Here is a 20469-nt window from a genome sequence, read left to right on the forward strand (position 1 = left end):
GCCACTTTATTTCTGACTTGGAATGTGAAATGAATGTCAGATAACAGTGTAAATTCAAAAACAAGTTTTAAGTTGGACATGCATATGAAAATATAAATAAAGACACTATTGGCTATAATTTCCATTGAGTAGTGCCTTAGCTGTCCTTTGATTATTAATTTTGAGGTATATGAGAATTTCAACTCTTGAGCTTGTATTTTTCTATTTTTTAATAGATAAGCCAAAAGAAGCCAAAAAGGATACATTTGTGGAAAAATTGGCAACTCAAGTAATAAAAAATGTACAAGTAAAAATCACAGATATTCACATTAAGTATGAAGATGATGTAAGTAATTTTTATTTACTAAGTTTAAGTTAATAATTAAATACATATTTTATAATATTCTTGACTCTTCTATATATGGATTATCTCATTTTTAAATCCAAGATTGATTTTTTTCTTATGAGTACACTACCATATCTTCTTGTGTTAGGCTAGTTTTATGGGGCATTTACGTACGCAAATATACTGTAAAATTATCATGTATTCCTTTCTGAAGCTGATATAAGAGGTTTTTGGATTGTCCTCTGTTGTTTTTTTTAAATTTTATTTTACATATTAAGACTTACTCTAAGAAACTAATTATTGCTTTATGCTGACGAGTTAATTCTAAAAGGTGATGAAATAACTAATGGTAATGTTAATTGGCCAAAATGTGACTTAAAACTCTGATCACTTGACTGTAGTCTCATTCTCTTTGCATTCCACTGAGTTGGATTGAACACCCACAACTGTTCACACACATGTACAACAGTAGTTACACAGAAGAAACCAAACTTCACTCATAACCAAAAGTGTAACATCAGCTGATTAAGAACTGTTTAACTGACTAATTTTAATTAAAGTACAACACATATTTTGAACAATATGCATTGCTTTGTTTAAAAGTTTGAAACATGTGAGAACTTAAATTTTTTCATTTATCTAGGAACCTGGAAATGTTCATTGCTTCTAAAAATGAGTTTAATTCTTTTTGCTTTAAATTTGAATTGAATTAAAGCAATACTGACATTTCTACAATTTATTTTTCTTTTCTTCGTAAGTTCCCTATTTAACTTGATAGTTAGCAAGACACATTTGTAGATTTTCAAAAAAATACCACCTCTGTCTTATGTTGACTTTATTTATGGAGTCATTAAAATGAATTGTGTTAACAAATAAATGTCTTAAAAAAACCTCACTCATAAATGCCTTTGTTAATAACAAACTTAAGAAAATAAAGTATACTCAACACATCATGAAAGGGGAGGAGTTATCATTAAAATCCTATGTGGAGATAAGTGAACCTGGGTACACTGTTGGTGGGAATATAAATTACTTCAGCCATTTTGGAAAACAGTGTGGAGATTCCTCAGAAAACTAAAAATCCAATTACTGTATGATCTAGCAATCCCATTTCTAATTTGTAAAATTAAACTTTATCATAGGTATGTATATATAGGAAAAAACCTAGTATATTTAGGGTTTGGTACTATTTGTGGTTGCAGACATCCACTAGGGGGCTTGGAACATACCTCCAGAGGATAAAGGGGAACTGCGGTATATAGCCAAAGGAGTTGAAGTCAGTATGTCAAAGAGATGTCTGCATTCCCTTGTTCATTTCAACACTATTCACTGTAGAGAAGATTGCCCATCAGTGGACGAATGGATAAATAAAATGTGTATATACACAATGGAATACTGTTCAGCCTTTAAAAAGAAGGAAATTCTTTCATTTACAAAATTATGTATTAAGAAATGGGTGTAGAGAAAATATAATAATTTATCATAAAGATGCTCACTGGGTAATAGCTGTGGTTTGTAGGTAGAACATTAGCAACTGAGGGTTGTCTTTAATAAAACAAATGGGTTTCTTCAGAAAGAGCTGCAAGTTATTTTGAGCTAGGTATCTCTAAGTATAAAAAGATGAGTGTGGGAATAAAGGAAAATATTTTGCCACAAGTCATCATATGTCTGATGTTAATTAAAATGACTTATAAAGCTATTCGTTCTTTTCAACTATACCACATGGATTTTTTTCTGTTTAGAAAATTGTATGTGACTAAACTCTGTAGTCCCAGTTGAACGATTTAGAACATTATCCATTTCCCTTCTCCCTAGTTTCCTTAGTTTCTGCCATGACCAAACAATTCTATAAGACTTTTCTTTAAGATGTCTAAAACAGTGATACTGTGCACATTGTGGTATAGTTTAAGCACCATGGATTGCAGCTTACATATTGAAGGATAAGAAATAGAACAAAAACTTAATGTTGACAGATTTTGGATATAGAGACTAAAGAAATTAAATATTAAGGATCTAGAGATTTTCCTAGAAGTATTTTGAAGTGTTAGACAGTTCATATTTCCAAGTATGAAAGCCTTTTTTTTTTTTTAAATGTGTAAATTTAAGGAGTGCAAGTATAGCCTTGTTACATGATATACTGCATAGTGGCAAAGTCTAAACTTTTAGTGTCTCCATCACCCATAATATACATTGTACCAATTAATAAATTTCTTACCATTTACACTACTTCTCACCCACCTTATGCTTTCAAGTCTCCAATGTCTATGATTCCACAAACTGACCATGTGTATTCATTATTTAGCTGCCACTTATAAATGAGAACATGCAGTTTGTGTTTCTGCTTCTGGGTTGTTTCACTTAAGATGATGGCCTCCAGTTCCATCCATGTTGCTGCAAAAAAACCCAAACAAACATGTTCTCCTGTTTTTATGGCTGAATAGTATTCCACTGTGTACCCTAAGTGTTATTAAAATGACTTCACAGCAGTGTTATCTGTAACACCTTTTGAAATTTATCTGTGAAAACATCTTCGATGATACACATAAAAAGATTATTCCTTTTTAACTGTCTAGAGAAAAGTCTTGTTAGTCATAGTTAGTGAGTCGTCTTCTAGTATGAAAAGAGTTCCACTGGGAAAGGCTCTTACTGGTAGCATAGAAGTGTTATGTCTACAAAATATGGATAATCCCAGCCATGTTACTACTTGCCTCCCCTGTGTTTTCCACATATCGAATTGGGTTGTAACCTGTAAACACATTTCCCTCTGCTGCCTATTGTAAAGGACATGGATTTGCCTTCACCATCAGCATATTTTACTGTTATCTTTTCTTCTTTGGTAGGTCACTGATCCAAAGCGGCCTCTTTCATTTGGTGTCACGTTGGGAGAGCTCAGTCTACTGGTAATGTTTGCTTTATTTAAAACTTCTGTGGAACCTGTAAAGTATTATTCTGAAGTCACAGGGTGAATTGTCTAAAATCAACTGTTTTACAAAGAGCTATGGTTTTTGAAATGTACTATCATGCTACACAACTTTCTAGAAGTTTAACATTAGTGATGCTATTATTACATTTTAAAATTATTTTTAATTGTCTTTCCATGTAACAAGTATCAAAATATCATTATCAAATAATTTGAAAGAAATAAAAGCTGTATCTTAAACATGGGGAAAGTAGGGGAAGATGAATTTCTGTAGAGTGAAAGATACACATTTTTGATATAGGTAGATGGAATTTCTAAATAGCTTATATATGTACATATGTTTATGTATGTGTGTGTATGTGCGCACACTCATCTCATTGGGCTATATGTAAATTATTTTGATTATAATGAATTTTTCTTTTAATGGTCTTTAAGGGTAGACAGTTGTGTGTGTATGTATCTATACACACACGCACATATATATATATAGGCTGGACATTTTTTTTTCTATTACAGGCAACTAAGTAGTAGGAAACATGTTTTGGGGCACGTAAGTGAAGACAAATAGCTGAATTAGGTTTTGCTACGGAGAAGAAGATGTGGTTCACTTAGATACTTTTAAAGTTAAGGACAGTGAACCATAAATCCTACCAGACAAGTTTGCCTTATGACTACTTATATGGAGAGGGCCTCAATAGGGAAATAAGAGGAAGAAGAATGGAAAGGTGGTAGACCAGCAGAAAAACAGGAAAAGAAGGACATGGTTATGTGGAAGGCTTAACAATGTTATGGGCATATAGAGAAGTAGAGATACACACGGAGTTGAAGAACAGAGCCGAAACAATAAAGAAAAAGAGAGAGCTGAAGAGACAAAGGAAAGGGAGTGAAGGAAGCTAGTGTTTAATATACTGTTTATCCTTTGCCTGTTTCCAAAATGAATTTGAAGTAGCTTTTGACCACAGAAGTATACAGTAACACCTTTAAAGAGGATAGAATCTATGTTCTAAAGGATAGAAAGAGAATTGTTCCAGAAAGTTGTAACTAGTGATAGTGGTCATAAGGGAGCATAGTAACTTTGAGCTTCTAGCAGACAATGCAAAAAATACAAACTGGTCATATATCTCCTTTTGTCTGATAACAGATATACTGTTGCACAAGAATATGTAGTTTCCTTAGTGTCTGCTGTTGTTTGTCCCTTTGTTTCTTTGCTCAGACTCTTCATTCTGCTTTAGTTGTCTGTATTACTTTCTTCTCTTTGTCTGCCTGGTGATTCTACTTAAGTTTTAATACTTAATGTGATACATGACCTTTCTTTCTCATTCTTTTTCTTTTTTTTTTTTTTTTCTTTTTCATTTCCTTCTTAGAATTTACCATTCCCTCTTTTATGCTTCCTATTGTATTTTATCAAAGACCTGTAAAATATTATTGTACTGGTTACCATGTTAATCTCCTTCTGTCAAGACCACATTCATTCACTGAAGTAGTACCTACCTTTTAGTGTTTTTGTGATGATTAAATGAGATGGTTTATGTAAAACATTTGGCACACTGTCTGGCTGAGTTATTTCCCGTTTCAACTATTACAGTGGCTATTATAACAACAACAGCAATAGCAAACCTATCTCTTTTGTATCCATACCATTTATTTTTCTTTGCAATTACATTCTAACTTTTAAATCTAAAGTTATCGTCACACCTCTGATCTGGATCTCATTTTACCTCTCTGCCCATTGTGCTCTCACTACTACTCCACTGTAACAGTTCTTAACAAGTTTCTCAAAAATCCCCTTGCTGCTAAATAAGTTTAGTATTTGGCATTGCTGAACATGCTGTCCTTGTAGAAACATGGTCATGCTGTAATTTCCATACCCTCCTGGTTTTCTTCCTATTACACAACAATTATTTGTTTTTTTAAAAAGAATGTGTACCATTTTCAATAGTGCATAGGTTGGGCTGTCTGTTTTCATTCATATCCAGTTCTTTCCACAGTTCAAATTCAAATACGTATTAATCCAGTAATTATTTTCTGAATGAATGAAAAGTTAGAATCACGTCAATTCTCTTTTCATTGTTTCTTTGATTTTGTCTTATAAATATATGTAAAGAAATAAATAGCTAATATTAGCTAACATTAAATTAGCTTAAAGAAAGATGTCTTTTATTCCTAAATTGTTGTGTTACATTTTACAAGTATTAGAGCACCATTATATGACATCCATAGCACATTTCACAGGTATTCTCTTTTTTATTTTAGACTGCAAATGAACACTGGACTCCATGCATATTAAATGAAGCAGACAAAATTATATACAAGGTATTATATTGGAATAAAAATTTTTGTTGGTTTCCTAGGTGCATTTAATTTATTTTCTTGAAGAAACATTGATGGAGCAGAACATGCCGTTGGAGTGTGATTTAAAAGTCTAGCGTCTAGTTTTGGCCCTGCTACTTAGTGTGTGACCCTCTGTAATCACTTACTAGTTCTGAGATATAGGTTCTTTAGCTATCAAGTAAAGATACAGGATACAGTTAATAGTTCCCAAATGGTACTTTATGAACATTAGATATTAAGATACTTTTAGATGTTATAGAAAAAATATTCTCTGACCAAGTAAGATTATTGATTTAAAGTACTAAGCTATACATAATTAAACAGATATGTTTCATTTTATTTTAAACTATAGAGCTTTAAATATGTTAACAAACACTGAATCTCCAAGAGGGATATTTAGTATGTAGCTTTCCCACCTTGTTAACCATAGACTCCTCTGCTACCACCTGTTTTCAGGAAACAGCTATTCGTATTTGCTGGAAGGAGCATGTCTTTTTTTTTTTAGCAGAATGTTTACAGGGTTTGTTAAATACTAAATTCTCAATAAATATTTGATAATTGAATGAATGAGTTCCTTGGAAATAGTGTTCTTGAAAGCACAATTTAGCAAATGCTAGACTTAATAAAGTCTGAATAACATGAATATATTTTCCCCTCATTTTTATATTATTTTCTTTCCTTTAAAAATTTAAAATGGCATTTGGGCAATTTTGGAGTGGTGAACAGAATAATCTTTTAAAATTGATTCATAATTTCAGTGTGTCGATTGCTTGATCTCTTTTCATTTTTCTCTTGTAGCTTATACGACTTGATAGTCTTAGCGCATACTGGAATGTAAACTGCAGCATGTCTTACCAGAGATCAAGGGAACAGATTTTGGTAATGTTAATGTATACTTAGAAGAGCTAACTTCACTCCCGCTCCCTAAATTTGTTTAATATAAGAGGGCGTTCATGAGGACAGGATATCAGCCATTTGTTTGACTTGTATTTCACTAAATCAGAAATATGAAATACATCCTTTCAAATCCAGTATCTGTCTTCAGAAAAGCAGTTTTGTTTTTGAAGATCTTTGTGAAATCATTCACTGGACAGTGACATCAGAGTCCATGGTATTAAATTAAAACTGTATTTATGCTTTTTTACATTCTCATTTTGATGATATTCTTGTCACATTTTGATATTTCATATTACAATGATTAAGAATATTATAAAGATAATATTTCTCAGATATAAAACATGTATCTTTGACAAATGTTTTAGACATTTGTTATGATGATTTTCTGAATAGTAGAAGATTAATTCAAAACTTCAGTGTGCTAAATCAGTCTTAGCCATGTTTATTTACTTAGTGGATAAAGAAAGAACAATTGAATTTTTAGAACTGGATAAATTTCAGTCTTCCATCTCATATTTCTCAGAAAGATACTGTAACATATGATTTGCCTTTGACTAGAATGTGTCTGAAATCCCAGTGTATGCATATACATATATGTGCATTTTTTCAGAGTCAGAGGGGACATACTACAAGGTTGTTTGTAGACATACCAAATTCTTAAATTTATCTGCTTCTGTGTCTTTATACTTGTAAATAATGTTCAGTGTGTTTTTCTTATTGACTACTAGTAACAGAGAAACAAAGATATTGATGTAAGAACCAAGTTTTGTGTGTGTGTACATGTGTGTGACTGAATATATGTGCATTTTCTTTTTCATTCTCATTCAAATTTTTTGTTTAGGATCAGCTGAAAAATGAAATTCTTACAAGTGGAAATATACCCCCAAATTATCAGTACAGTAAGTAATAGTAAAAGTTTATTTCATGTTATAGGAAGAAACATAGAAGTAAATACATTATTTTAAAATACTTTTCTGATAACATTACTTAGTCAAAGAATATTAATTTTATACCTTACTATTATGATACAGCATGTTTGGGTTATAATTAATTATTTAGGAATAGATCGCAATACACACACCACTGGAGAATAGCAGATAGAGAAGGGCAGTATAGCTGTAGTTCATTCCCTACGGCCAACCTTCTTTGAATTCCGTGTATTCTTCTTAGCTTGCTGTTGTATTCTTTGTTTTAGGATTTAGGTTTTCTTTCTTTCTTTTTTCAAAAACTAACCAAATCTCTGAGATTCTGGTATTCAGGTCACCCTTATGTTACTACTGCAGTGTAAACGTAATCCTGCCACTCTAGAGAATTCTTTTTCTGAGCTTTTCTATTTCTTGGCAGTCTCACCTTTATTTTACAGCTAGATCTCTAAGACAGCTTCCTGCTTATTTGTTTATTTTTTCCATCTGTTTTCTTTATTTTAGTTTCATGCTATTGAAGTTTTATTTTAGTTTCATGCTATTGGGTTTGTTTTTATTTAGTATACCCCTTTATGATTGTTCTCAGCTTTCATACTCATGTTGTTCCATATTACTCTGGTTCACTATTGTTTTCTTCATGTTCTTTTATAACTAACTGAATTGACGCTGGATAATAGTTGGCACTTATGTTACATAGATCTCTACATTTTATGATGATAAAACTTTCAAGTGCTGCTAGTTTGTGAAAGCATTTAGGTTCATTGATGGTAAAAAAAATAGTTAAGGAAAATCTACAATTTCATTCTTAGGCATTTTCCATTTATAACTAGCCGTTGAAAATTTTGTACAATCTTATGCAAAGTGTAATTACCATAAGATATCACAGGTTTTATAGTTTTGATATTATTCATAGGTAAAATTTATCACCTTGCATTACCCTATCATCTTCCCTAACACACCTTTTTATATTACTTCTCAACCTGAAGATTATTTTCTTTAGTTGATTCTAAGGTTATGTATGTAATGATCATTTTGAAAATAATAGAGATGAGCAGATTCTTTTTTTGTTTTTTTTTTATTTTTTTTTTATTTTTTATTTTTTTATTATACTTTAAGTTCTAGGGTACATGTGCATAACGTGCAGGTTACATATGTATACATGTGCCATGTTGGTGTGCTGCACCCATCAACTCGTCAGCACCCATCAATTCATCATTTATATCAGGTATAACTCCCCAATGCAATCCCTCCCCCCTCCCCCCTCCCCATGATAGGCCCCAGTGTGTGATGTTCCCCTTCCCGAGTCCAAGTGAGCTCATTGTTCAGTTCCCACCTATGAGTGAGAACATGCGGTGTTTGGTTTTCTCTTCTTGTGATAATTTGCTAAGAATGATGGTTTCCAGCTGCATCCATGTCTCTACAAAGGACGCAAACTCATCCTTTTTTATGGCTGCATAGTATTCCATGGTGTATATGTGCCACATTTTCTTAATCCAGTCTGTCACTGATGGACATTTGGGTTGATTCCAAGTCTTTGCTATTGTGAATAGTGCCGCAATAAACATACGTGTGCATGTGTCTTTGTAGTAGCATAATTTATAATCCTTTGGGTATATACCCAGTAGTGGGATGGCTGGGTCATATGGTACATCTAGTTCTAGATCCTTGAGGAATCGCCATACTGTTTTCCATAATGGTTGAACTAGTTTACAATCCCACCAACAGTGTAAAAGTGTTCCTGTTTCTCCACATCCTCTCCAACACCTATTGTTTGCTGATTTTTTTAATGATTGCCATTCTAACTGGTGTGAGATGGTATCTCATTGTGGTTTTGATTTGCATTTCTCTGATGGCCAGTGATGATGAGCATTTTTTCATGTGTCTGTTGGCTGTATGAATGTCTTCTTTTGAGAAATGTCTGTTCATATCCTTTGCCCACTTTTTGATGGGGTTGTTTGTTTTTTTCTTGTATATTTGTTTGAGTTCTTTGTAGATTCTGGAAATTAGCCCTTTGTCAGATGAGTAGATTGCAAAAATTTTCTCCCATTCTGTAGGTTGCCTGTTCACTCTGATGGTAGTTTCTTTTGCTGTGCAGAAGCTCTTTAGTTTAATGAGATCCCATTTGTCAATTTTGGCTTTTGCTGCCGTTGCTTTTGGTGTTTTAGACATGAAGTCCTTGCCCATGCCTATGTCCTGAATGGTACTACCTAGATTTTCTTCTAGGGTTTTTATGGTATTAGGTCTAACATTTAAGTCTCTAATCCATCTTGAATTAATCTTCGTATAAGGAGTAAGGAAAGGATCCAGTTTCAGCTTTCTACTTATGGCTAGCCAATTTTCCCAGCACCATTTATTAAATAGGGAATTTTTGGAATGAATTTTATTCATGATTGTGTTACTAAATTTTGCTAGTGATTAAATAAGACAGAAATTTATCAGATCTTATTTCCTTTTTGTATTAGTATTTTTAATGAATAATAAAATCATTAAATGTCTTGCAGCAAGGAAGAAAAGTCTAATTTTATGCAGACTGTAAATAACGAAGAGTAGATTATTGTCTCTTTTATACATTTCTTACCTAGAAGCATAGGACTCCAATTTCCTCCTTGGAGATTTCGCTTTAACCATTGAGCTTATTATTATGCATATAAGCAGAAGCTTAAATTGCTTAAATATTTTTTGGTAGTGATTTTGTTACACACGTTTTTGATCATTTTTCTTCTAGAATAACAGTGTTCTCATAATTATTTACACTTGTTTATATGTAAAAGCATATAAACATATCTTATGTCTTCCCATGTAATACAAGTTTTCCAGCCAATATCAGCCTCTGCAAAACTCTACATGAATCCTTATGCAGAATCAGAGCTCAAAACGCCCAAACTGGATTGGAACATAGAAATACAAAATATTGCCATTGAACTGACCAAACCTCAGGTATGATTCATGTGGATATTTCCAGCTTTGATTAACCTTGAATCTTGACTGCTTTTATTTGTGATTATTAGTTCTCTGGTGATTTTTTGGGGTTCGTTATGTTGAGATTTGACTGTTTAAAAATGTTCATTTTAAAGAAAATGAATTTCAAATTTAAGAAGTAGTTTTTAAAAATTTTATTTTATCTTTTCCTAAATTGTGGAGAATCATATCAAACTGTAGGGAATGACATTATTTCCATTTGGCTCACAATTGTTGATGGAAGATTTTTTTTTTTTTTTTTTGAGACGGAGTCTCACTCTGTCGCCCAGGTTGGAGTGCAGTGGTGCGATTTCAGCTCACTGCAAGCTCCAACTCCCGGGTTCACGCCATTCTCCTGCCTCAGCCTCCCAAGTAGCTGGGACTATAGGCGCCCACCACCACGCCCAGCTAATTTTTTTGTATTTTTTAGTAGAGACGGGTTTCACTGTGTTAGCCAGGATGGTCTCGATCTCCTGACCTTGTGATCTGCCCACCTCGGCCTCCCAAAGTGCTGGGATTACAGGCGTGAGCCACCATGCCTGGCCTGTTGATGAAAGATTTTAATGTGTTTTTCCCTCCTCAGTTTTTAATGGAAGGCACTCTTATTAAATATTGTTTCTTTAATTTTTAGAACAGCAATGTTGGCAGCTTTTTCCACTATTTGTTTCCCAAGCATGGTTATGTGCCCCGAGAGTTGGGGTGACAGGCTTGGTGAACTGGAAGTGAAAGGAGGACAGGAGATTTAGCTAATTGAGCTTTTTTGTACAATTCTGTTCAATAAAAATGTAATGCAAGTTGTAATTTTATATTTTCTTGTAGCTGTGTTAACAATGTAAAAAGAAAAAGGTGAAATTAACTTTAATAATACATTTTATTTAACTTAATACTTCCAAAATATTAATCATGTCAACGTAATAAATGTAAAAAGTTGTAATGAGACATTTTACATCACTTAAAATACATTTAAGTTCAGACTAGACACATTTCAAGTGATGAACAGCCACATGGTAGGTAACTTTTAGTTAGAACTGCATTGGGAAAAATTAGAGAGGAGGAAGCTAGATTCGCTGCTTTTTAAAAATCTTCTCTGGTTTCGTGCTGCCTCTGGGTGTATGTTTCCCTCCATTTGAGCTGTTTGTCAGATCTACACAGAGTTGCTGTGTTGATGGTAAGATGGCTGCTTAAATAGCTTTATCTTGCTTTGGTCATGCAAATAATTTTTGCAGTAATTTCAAAATCAGCTCATAGATAACTACTGCTGAAACAGTGGTCCAGAGGAAAAATATATAGTCTTAGAAACAGGCATATTTTATATCATAATTTACAGATACCATATTTCATTGTTTCTGAGATGTTCATTTAGTTTACATTTTAACATCTGAAAATAGGATGAATAGATTGGTGATAACACAATTTAATTAACAGCAGTTTTCTTTTGTAGTAGAACCTAAAATTATATTACAACTTAAAATTGATAGTGTCTTAAATTTGATGAACTGAGTATACTTATAATTGATAGCATCTTAAATTTGATGAAATATAGTATATTATTGGGCTACCAGGCAACATTGTTCAGGGAATTTGGAGTCTCACTAGACTGAAAAATAGAATGAAATTTGTCTTTATTTATATGCACAATGTAATAAATATAATTTTATTTTTGTTTTAACAGTACTTAAGTATGATTGACCTTTTGGAGTCAGTGGATTATATGGTTAGGAATGCGCCTTATAGGAAATACAAGCCTTATTTACCACTTCATACCAATAGTCGACGATGGTAAGTTAGAATTTGTTTTTTTTTTGTGAGGAACATATAATCATATATTTAGTTACTGTCAGAGTTAAGCAACTTTCAAAAGCCAAGTAATTCAGCCACTTTAAAAAAAGAGACGAGTATTAAAAGACAAATAGTAAATATATTGATTACTTATAAAAACAGCTTTCACTTCTTTTGTATGTCCATATTACTTTTTTCATATGAGCATCCACTTGTATTTCTGCTGCTAGGTTCCCAAATTCCTTTTTTTTTTTTTTGAGATAGAGTCTTGCTCTGACCCCATGCTGGAGTGCTGTGGTGCGATCTTGGCTCACTGCAACCTCTGCCTCCCCGGTTCAGGCAATTCTCCTGCCTCAGCTTCCCAAGTAGCTGGGACTACAGGTGTGTGCCACCACGCCCAGCTAATTTTTGTATTTTTATTTTTTTGAGACAGAGTCTTGCTCTCTTGCCCAGGCTGGAGTGCAGTGATGCGATCTCGGCTCATTGCAACCTCCGCCTTCAGGGTTCAAGCAACTCCCTGCCTCAGCCTCCCAAGTAACTGAGATTACAGGCGCCCACCACCACGCCCAGCTAATTTTTGTATTTTTAGTAGAGACGGGGTTTCAGCATCTTGACATCTTGAACTCCTGACCTTGTGATCCACTCTCCCCGGCCTCCCAAAGTGTTGGAATTACAGGCGTAAGCCACTGCACCCAGCCTAATTTTTGCATTTTTAGTAGAGATGGGGTTTCACCATGTTGACCAGGAAGGTCTCAATCTCCTGACCTCGTGATCTGCCCGCCTTGGCCTCTCAAAGTGCTGGGATTACAGATGTGAGCCGCTGCACCCGGCTGGTTCCCAAATTCTTAACATTCAAGACATTCAACATTTTTATAAAAGTTTTATTGCTTATCAGTCACCTACGTAGACTCAGTGTTATAACCATACTGGAATACTCTTTCCCACATGTCATTTTGTGCCTTTTGGATTTTGCTTTGGCAAACTCTCTTCCTTAAATGTTTCTTATATCTAAGTCTTTTTACGTCAGACAATTTTACTGGGAATTGCTGAGCTCTTATAGGAAGAGAGTTAAAAAGAACAAAAAATTTCACAGTGTAAGTTCTAAAAAGTCAAGACTTTTCCTGTTTTGTCTTAAACCATTATATTCACATTTATGTTAACAAAATTTGATTTTCAGGTGGAAATATGCAATTGACTCTGTTCTTGAAGTTCATATAAGAAGGTATACACAGATGTGGTCATGGAGTAACATAAAAAAGCACAGGCAGTTACTCAAGAGTTATAAAATTGCCTACAAAAACAAGTTAACACAGTCTAAAGTCTCAGAAGAAATACAGAAAGAAATTCAGGTATATCTTGCATGTATATTAGTGAGAACTATTATTTGTCTAATCGTCCTTTAATATTCTTCTGCATGTAATTTGAATCAAAAAATAATTTTAGGAAGAACAGAATTCACCTCTTTTTGAGAGAGAATTATATGGGAAAATGCAGAATTTTTTTTTCCAGTTTTTCTTCTTTAAAAAAACTTTTTTCCCCATGCCAATATCAGATAAAATAAGGTTACTGTAAACGATTTGGGAAACGTGTCTGGTTTTTATAATAATGTTTAGAAAGTCAGTATCAGAGCTGTTTAAATATGTGTTTATTAGATAGCTATATCTTGTTTTGTTAGTAAAATCCTGTATTTATATGGTAGTAGCTTTTCAAAATGCTTCAAAATATTATTTATAAAAAACTTTTACTTCTTGGGAAAGAAGAGGTCTTATCTACCCCTGTTTAAAAGGTAGAAACACGGCTGGGCGCGGTGGCTCATGCCTGTAATCCCAGCACTTTGGGAGGCTGAGGTGGGCGGATCACCTGAGGTAGGGAATTGGAAACCAGCCTGGCCAACATGGTGAAACCCTGTCTCTACTAAAAATATTTAAAAAATTAGCTGGGGGTGGTGGTGGGCGCCTGTAATCCCAGCTACTCGGGGAGCTGAGACAGGAAAATTGCTTGAACCGGGAGGTGGAGGTTACAGTGAGCCGAGATCCTGCCATTGCATTCCAGCCTGGGCAACAAGAGCAAAACTCCATCTTAAGAAAAAAATAAAAAAAAAAGGTAGAATCACACTGGATACATAATTTGCTTAATGTCTTCTGATTTCAGTTATAGAACTATTTCTACCAATGATTCATAATGTGAAAAATGAGTTGAATTACTATTTTTATGAGTTGAATTACTATTTTTCTGCAATAGTATGAAATATTAGAAAAAGTGTAGGTATTGGAGTCAGATGGATTTGGGTTCAAGTACTGACTTGGATATTTACCAAATGTCCTTCTGATTATGGACACAAGTTTCTGAAACTCCCAGGTCTAGTGTTCTCATATATAAAATGGTAACAATATCTGTCTTACAGAGTTGTGAGAATTGTATGAGACAGCACATAAAGCACTTAGAACACAGGTCACCTGGTTAACGTACTTTTATATAAATGCCTCAAATCAGTTTCTACTGTAGCCTACTTATTGTTTTGCAGAATTTTACATTCTTAAATATTATGTGTTTTGTAATGGCACCCTTAGTACAATGGCTATATAATAATAAGAATGGGGGGAGTAAGAAGTAAGAATCATAAGAATGATATGTAAAACAAGTCCCTTTTGTAAATATTCTTGTTTTCATGTGCATTTATGTCTATGTGTTAATTATAATGTTCTCACATAAAAATTATTTTCATACTGTTGGAAAACTTATTTTCTTACTGTAAAAAATTAAAAAACTTAAAAGTCTAGAATACATTCAGATTTATACTAATACTATCATTAGGTCACAGGTACTGATAATGGACTAGATATACCTAGAAATCATAAAAGAAAAATTTCTTTTATCTAATGATAAAAGAATGATTAAATTTCTTGCTTTATCTAATGATTAAATTTCTTGTTTACAAGTGCCTCTCTGTTTTTTACAGGACTTGGAGAAGACTCTAGATGTTTTTAACATAATTTTAGCAAGGCAACAAGCACAAGTTGAGGTAATCATTTTTATTAGCTGATTTTATGTTTTAAACATGTTAATACCCCCTTTTAAACCTAGGATCAAGAAATTGAAGTTTCATGAGTTGAGGTTTTTATTGCTTAATTTAGTCTCGGGAGAACAGAAACTGGAGTACTGAAAAAAAGCCACTAACATTAAGGAAAAAAAAAAAATTAATTTTTTTTTTTTTTTGAGATGGAGTCTCACTCTGTCTCTCAGACTGGGATGCTGTGGCATGATCTTGGCTCACTGCAACCTCCGCCTCTCGGGTTCAAGTGATTTTCCTACCTCAGCCTCCTGAGTAGCTGGGATCATAGGTGTGTGCCACCACGACCAGCTAATTTTTCTTTGTATTTTTAGTAGAAACGGGTTGTCACCATGTTGACCAGCCTGGTCTTGAATTACTAACCTCAGGTCATCTGCTCACCTCGGCCTCTCAAAGTGCTGAGATTACAGGCGTGAGCCACCGCACCTGGCCACTTATACACTTTTATAATGAAAAATCTGAGAAACTCTAAAAAGAAAGTAAATAAAAGACATCTATAATCCTAACAACTTAGAATACTACTGTTATCATTTTGGCTACCAGTTTTTCTCCCATGCTTATATACCTGCTTATTTATGCTTTTTTTCTCTCTCTCTCTTTTTTTTTTTTTTTAACTTTTTCTTTGTTCCTCTTCCCTTCCTTCTTCCTTCTCTCCCTCTCTTCTTTCTTTTCTCCTTTCTTCCTTCCTTCCTCTTTTCCTCACTTTCTTCCTTTTTTTCCTTTCTTTCTGAAATTGGAAATGGTCTACTGATAATGTTTTATAACTGCTTATTTATTGATGCCTTGTGTGCAATGTTCCATGTCATTTCTAAGATTCTGTAACATGACTTTTTGGTAATTAAAAAAATAAATTACAAATGCAATATAACTCATTGTAGAAAAATTAGAAAATACAGATAAAACAAAAACAATCATCTCATAAACTAAAAGTAACTACTGTTAATACCTTTGTGTATATCCTTTTAGTCCTTTTTATAGTTATAGATTTCCATATACTTACTCATACTTTTAAATGAGATTAAGGCATATACAGTTGACCCTTGAACAACCGGAAGGTTAGGGATGCCAAGCCCCTGCACGATTAAAAATTTGTGTATAATTACCTTCACTTTTCTTTTTTTTGAGATGGAGTCTTGCTTTGTCGCCCAGACTGGAGTGCAGGGGCATAATCTTGGGTCACTGAAACCTCTACCTCCCAGGTTTCAAGCCATTCTCCTGTCTCAGCCTCCTGAGTAGCTGGGACTATAGCTATGTGCCACCATGCCCGGCTAATTTTTGTATTTTTGGTAGAGATGGGGTTTCACCACATTGGCCAGGCTGTTCTTGAATTCCTGACCTCAGGTGATCCACCCACTTCAGCCTCCCAAAGTGCTGGTATTACAAGCATGAGCCGCTGTTCCCGGCCTGTGTGTAACTTTAGATTCTTCAAAAACTTAACTACTGATAACCTACTGTTAACCAAAAGCCTTATTGATAACAGTCAATTAACACATATTTTAAAATGTTATATGTATTATACACTGTATTCTTACAATAAAATAAGCCAGAGAAACGAAAATGTTGTTAAGAAACTTAGAAGGAAGTGAAAATATATTTACTATTCAGTAAGTAGAAGTCAATCACTATAAAGATCTTCACATTGAGTAAGCTGAGTAGTGGGGGGAGGAAGAGGAGGATTGTCTCAGGGGTAGCAGAAGCAGAAGAAAATCCTTGTATTAGTGTACTCATGCAGTTCAAACCCATGTTGTTCAAGGGTCAACTGTACACTTGTTCATTTATTCTGTTATGCTTACATTATGGCTAAGAGTATAGACTTGGGAGTCAGGTGGTCTGGATTCTGATCTCAGCTTTGCCATCTACTAATTATATGATTTTGGGCTATTTGACCCTTCTGTGCTTTAGTTTCCTGATTTGTGAGATGAGATTAATTAGTAGTACCTACATGTTAGGATTATCGTTAGGTGTACCTGATAATTCTTTTAAAACACTTAAATTATTATGTGCACATAGTGATTACTAAATACATGATTTTTTTCATTGTCATTATCGTTTGCATTAGCCCGCAGAAATGAACAAAACAGGCAAAAATCTTTTATTTATATTGTAGTAGGGGATAAGGTTAATAAGTACTTCGATAAAAATAAAGTAGGAAAGAATACAAGGAGCGCTGAAGCTAGGAAGTGATAATGATTTGCAGTTTTAAACAGTGTTGTCAGGAAGAGCCTCACTAAGAAGGAAACATTTGGGCAAAGACCTGAAGAACATGGGGCAGTCAGCCAGAAAGATATCTAAGGGAAAAGTATAACCAGGCAGAAATAATAAAGTGTAACTGCTTAAGGGTTTTGGGGTTGGAACATACCTGGCTCATTGAGGAAACTAACTGGAGTCCTGAGAGAGGGAAAAGTGGTGGTTAATGAGGTCAGAGAAGAAAGGTAGCAGAGGAAAGGGAGGGCTGCACGTGGGAGTTGAGGAGATTGCCAGATTGTGTAGCAGCATCTTAACGAGCCATTATGTGGGTTTTGGTTCTTATTCTGAATTGGGAAACCAATAGTAGGTTTTGAGTACAGGATGATATGATCTGACTTAAGTTTTAAAATTCATCCTGGCTGCTTTGAAAGCAGACTGTGGGAAGGAAGGCAAGAGTGAAAGCAGGGAGAACAGTTAGGAGGCTATTGAAATAATTGAGATGAGTGGTGACAGTAGCTTTCCTGAAAAAGGTTGCAAATAAAGGTGATGAGAAAGGGTCAGATTCTAGATATACTTTGAAGGTACAGCCAGTATTTCTTGACTGACTAGATGTGAGTTGTCGGAGACAGAGTAAAAAATGCCTTTAAATATTTTGACCTGGAGCAGTTGGAAGGATGGATTTGCTATCAAATAAGAGGGGGAAGATGGGAGAGAACAAGCTTGAGTGATACAAGAGAAGACCAGGAGTTCAATTTGGGACCTATTAAGTTTTAGCTCTTAGACCTCAGAGGGGCAATGGAGTAGGCAATTATGTGGAGTTCAGAAGAGGAATCTGTGCTGGATATAGAAATGTAGGAAGGGTCAGCACATGGATTTCTTTAAAGCCATGAGATTGGATGAGATCACCTCAGGAATTAGAATAGCTAGAGAAGAGGACGGTTGCAAAGATCCAAAGCATCCATTGTTACAATCAGAGGGATGGGAAAGAACCAGCAAAGGTGACCATAAAGGGATTGCCAGAGTTGTAGTAGGGAAGCTGTATGAATGTAACACCTTCAAATTTAAGTGGAGAAAGAATTTCAAGGAAGCGAAAGTGATCAACTGTGACAGATGCACCTGATTTTTTAACTAAGATAGGACAGAATTGACCATTAAACTTACTAAATATGGGATATTTTAGCTATGACTTTTTTCAAGTAATTTTTTGGCACCAATTTCTTTTTATTCTCTTCTTTTGCACTCTTAATTGTTTGGACTCTTAATTTTATATTCTATGCATATATATATATATATAAATATATAAAATATATAGTCACAGATGAAAATATGCATATATATTAGATATATATATTCATACATAAGAGATGTGTGTGTATGTATATATATGTGTATATATATGTGTATATGTGTATATATATGTATGTATTTAGACCTTTTGGTGATCTGTTCATTTTTTTCCTGCAATCTTTTTTCTCTCTCTAAGGCTAGATAATTTCTGTTGATCTATCTTCAAGTTCTGTCTGTCTTCTGTCATCTTCATTTTGCTGTTGAACCCATCTTGGGAATTTTTAATTTCAGATAATATATTTTTCAGTCTGAAATTACTATTGAGGTTTTTTTTTTTTTGTATAGTTTGCATTTCTCTATTGAAGATTCCAGTCTTTTTAGTAATTTCCAGTGTGTTTGCCTTTATGTCAGGTAACTGGCTCTCTGATAGTTCCAGCTATCAGACGTTGAAGTTATCTGATTGTTGGCATCTGATGATTATCTTTCCCTTGAGGATTAGTTACATTTCCAGTTTTGTTTGTTTTCGTATGTCAAGTAATTTTGGATTGTATTTTTGACATTGTGATTATTATATAATGTCTGGGTCTTGTTATTATGCTCTGGAAAACGTTGACATTTTGTGTTAGTGTACAGCCTAGTTAGGTTCTGAATCTAAGTTGTGTTCGCCTTCTGTGGATGGTGGTTCAGATTTCAGTTCAGCTCTTTAAACCTTTGGTATGTAAGTTTGAGGTTGTTTTACTCGTGAATAATACAGGGGTTAGTTTGAGACTTGCACAGGTGGTTCATATTAGTTTGGGTGGCCAAAACCTTTGCTACTTTGGTTTGGGTTAGTTTCACATATGTGAAGCTTGTATTAGACTGAGATTTGGACAGGTTCATATACAGAATTAAGAGATAATCCCCTTCTCCAGCTTTTTCCCTGCCAGGGTTTTCTCGTATACATTCTGGCCTTCATGAACTCCATTTACTGGTTCTTTGGCCAGAAATACAGAGTTTTTCTCAGGGTTGTAGCTGCTGGTACAACTGTGCTCCATGTTCCTCTGCTCTGCTCCATGGTGAGGCCCTTGCTCAGGGCAGAGCCATATATAGTAGTTTTCTATGCCTATATAACAAACTTTGTGACTTGAAACAACACATAGCTGTTATCTCTGAGTTTCTCTGGGTCTAGAGTCTAGGTATGGGTTAGCTGAGTCCTCTGCTTAAGGTTTTAAAATATTGCTAGATGTTGGTTTGGGACTATGGTATCTGAAACGTGACTGATGGAGAATCCGCTTTCCTTGGCAGAATTGAGCTCTTTGTGGCTGTGGGATGGAAGGCTTCAGTTTTTTGTTGATTTCTGGCTAGAGCTGCCCTCAGCTTATAAATATCATCTTCAGTTCCTTGCCTAATGGTCTTTCTGACATAGAAACCATAACATGGCAGCTTTCTTCTTCAAAAGAAGGGAGAAACTCCAGCAAGAAGGTCACTAAAGTCTTGTATACATAACATATATATTGTGCACAGAATCAAGTATATTTTATTACCTTTGCCGTATTTTATTGTTTAGAAACTAGTTGCAAGTCATGCCCATGCTCAAGGGCAAGAACATTAGAAATGGGAGATTATGGTGGTGGGGTGGGATGGGGTGGGCACACCATATGAGAAAAGCAAACATCATGGAAAACTCACTCTTGTGCAGGTCACTTCTCCAAATTGTGACCCCTTCTACTGTTTGCCTGCTTTGCTTACTTTTCAGAATCTCGATAGATCTTTTTTATATTTTGTTCAGAAGTTTTAGATGGTTTGAAGAGGG

General features: G+C 34.4%; 1 protein-coding gene across 2 annotated transcripts in view; it reads left to right on the forward strand.

Annotated features, from left to right (window-relative positions):
* The window catches only part of VPS13C (vacuolar protein sorting 13 homolog C), a 189917-nt gene that overhangs the window by 34895 nt on the left and 134553 nt on the right, over positions 1 to 20469 (forward strand). For both annotated transcript variants that reach the window (XR_002735024.1, XM_023228560.1), the window contains exons 6-14: positions 216 to 325; positions 3166 to 3225; positions 5499 to 5558; positions 6375 to 6455; positions 7315 to 7372; positions 10206 to 10333; positions 12027 to 12133; positions 13311 to 13482; positions 15093 to 15155. Coding sequence is in view for 1 of the 2 variants with exons in the window: in XM_023228560.1 (XP_023084328.1) it covers positions 216 to 325; positions 3166 to 3225; positions 5499 to 5558; positions 6375 to 6455; positions 7315 to 7372; positions 10206 to 10333; positions 12027 to 12133; positions 13311 to 13482; positions 15093 to 15155 (839 nt within the window). In the remaining variant the exon portion in view is untranslated. The remainder of the gene's footprint in view (positions 1 to 215; positions 326 to 3165; positions 3226 to 5498; positions 5559 to 6374; positions 6456 to 7314; positions 7373 to 10205; positions 10334 to 12026; positions 12134 to 13310; positions 13483 to 15092; positions 15156 to 20469) is intronic.

Source organism: Piliocolobus tephrosceles, chromosome 6 (assembly GCF_002776525.5).
Source record: "Piliocolobus tephrosceles isolate RC106 chromosome 6, ASM277652v3, whole genome shotgun sequence".
Lineage (NCBI taxonomy): Eukaryota > Metazoa > Chordata > Mammalia > Primates > Cercopithecidae > Piliocolobus > Piliocolobus tephrosceles.